The sequence below is a fragment of the Bison bison genome, unplaced genomic scaffold (assembly GCF_000754665.1).
Source record: "Bison bison bison isolate TAMUID 2011002044 unplaced genomic scaffold, Bison_UMD1.0 scf7180017851433, whole genome shotgun sequence".
NCBI classification, from domain to species: domain Eukaryota; kingdom Metazoa; phylum Chordata; class Mammalia; order Artiodactyla; family Bovidae; genus Bison; species Bison bison.
Window position 1 is genome coordinate 24,598 of NW_011482006.1, and position 882 is coordinate 25,479.

At 68.3% G+C, this 882-nt stretch overlaps 1 protein-coding gene across 1 annotated transcript in view; it reads left to right on the plus strand.

The window, feature by feature from the left end:
- The window catches only part of LOC104996459, a gene marked incomplete at its 5' end in the record, with an annotated part of 26,656 nt that overhangs the window by 17,529 nt on the left and 8,245 nt on the right, over positions 1–882 (plus strand). The window contains one exon of the mRNA XM_010850722.1: positions 43–106. Within this exon, the coding sequence (XP_010849024.1) occupies positions 43–106 (64 nt within the window). The remainder of the gene's footprint in view (positions 1–42; positions 107–882) is intronic.

Here is an 882-nt window from a genome sequence, read left to right on the forward strand (position 1 = left end):
TCCTGTGCTGACCACAGCCTCGCCTACAGGACACCCTCCCAGGGGGGCGGGGAGAGAGCAGTCCGGGCTGACCGCCAAGACCCCCTGCCCCCCGCCCCCAGCAAGGGTGGGCAGGTTCCCTCCTGCTCTCAGCACTCTGGGGGGAATTTCCCGAGCTGCCCCAGCTCCCTTCTTGGCCGGGACATCAAGCTGGGTGGGGTGGAGGGAGGGAGGACTGAGCAGAGGTGCTCAAGGCCAGAGAAATGAGGGTGTTCAGACTGGGTGGGTGAGGGCTGAGCCCCGAGGATGGCGGGCTGGGGGCCTGCTCACCCAGGGCCCTCAGCCAGGCGTGTCCAGCTGTGTCCTTGGTCACTGCCCAGCTCCCCTGCGGCACCCACCCAGCCATCAGCACAGCCACTGGGGCACTGCCAGGAGGAAGGAACGGAGAGTCTGGCCTGGGCTAGAGCACCTGGAGCGCCCGCGGGAGCACCCTCTGTGGCCACCCAGGCTCCTGCCCTTTCCCCCGCAATGCCCTCCCTAGCCTCAGGAGCCCGAGGGGCCAGAGAACATCTCTTGTCCTCCCCTAGCAAGGGCCCCGGAAGTGGGACCGGGGGCTCTCGCCCCTGGAGCAAGGAGCTCACTGCCCTATTGCTAGAGAAGGCCCTGGGCTGATGTCTGCCCTCCCCACCTCTCCCCTGACCACGGCCACTCAAGGCGCCAGGAACCCAGGGAACAGGCTGTTCTCAAACCCCCAGCTCCCTCACCCACCCCCTGCTCGCCCTGGCTGCTCCCAGCCCCGGGCCCTGGCACACATGTCCGAGGGCCCAGGAGTCACAGGACAAACGGGCCCGTCTGTGGAGCCGCACTCCTGTGGCCCCGCCAGCCTGGTAGATCCCTGGCCTC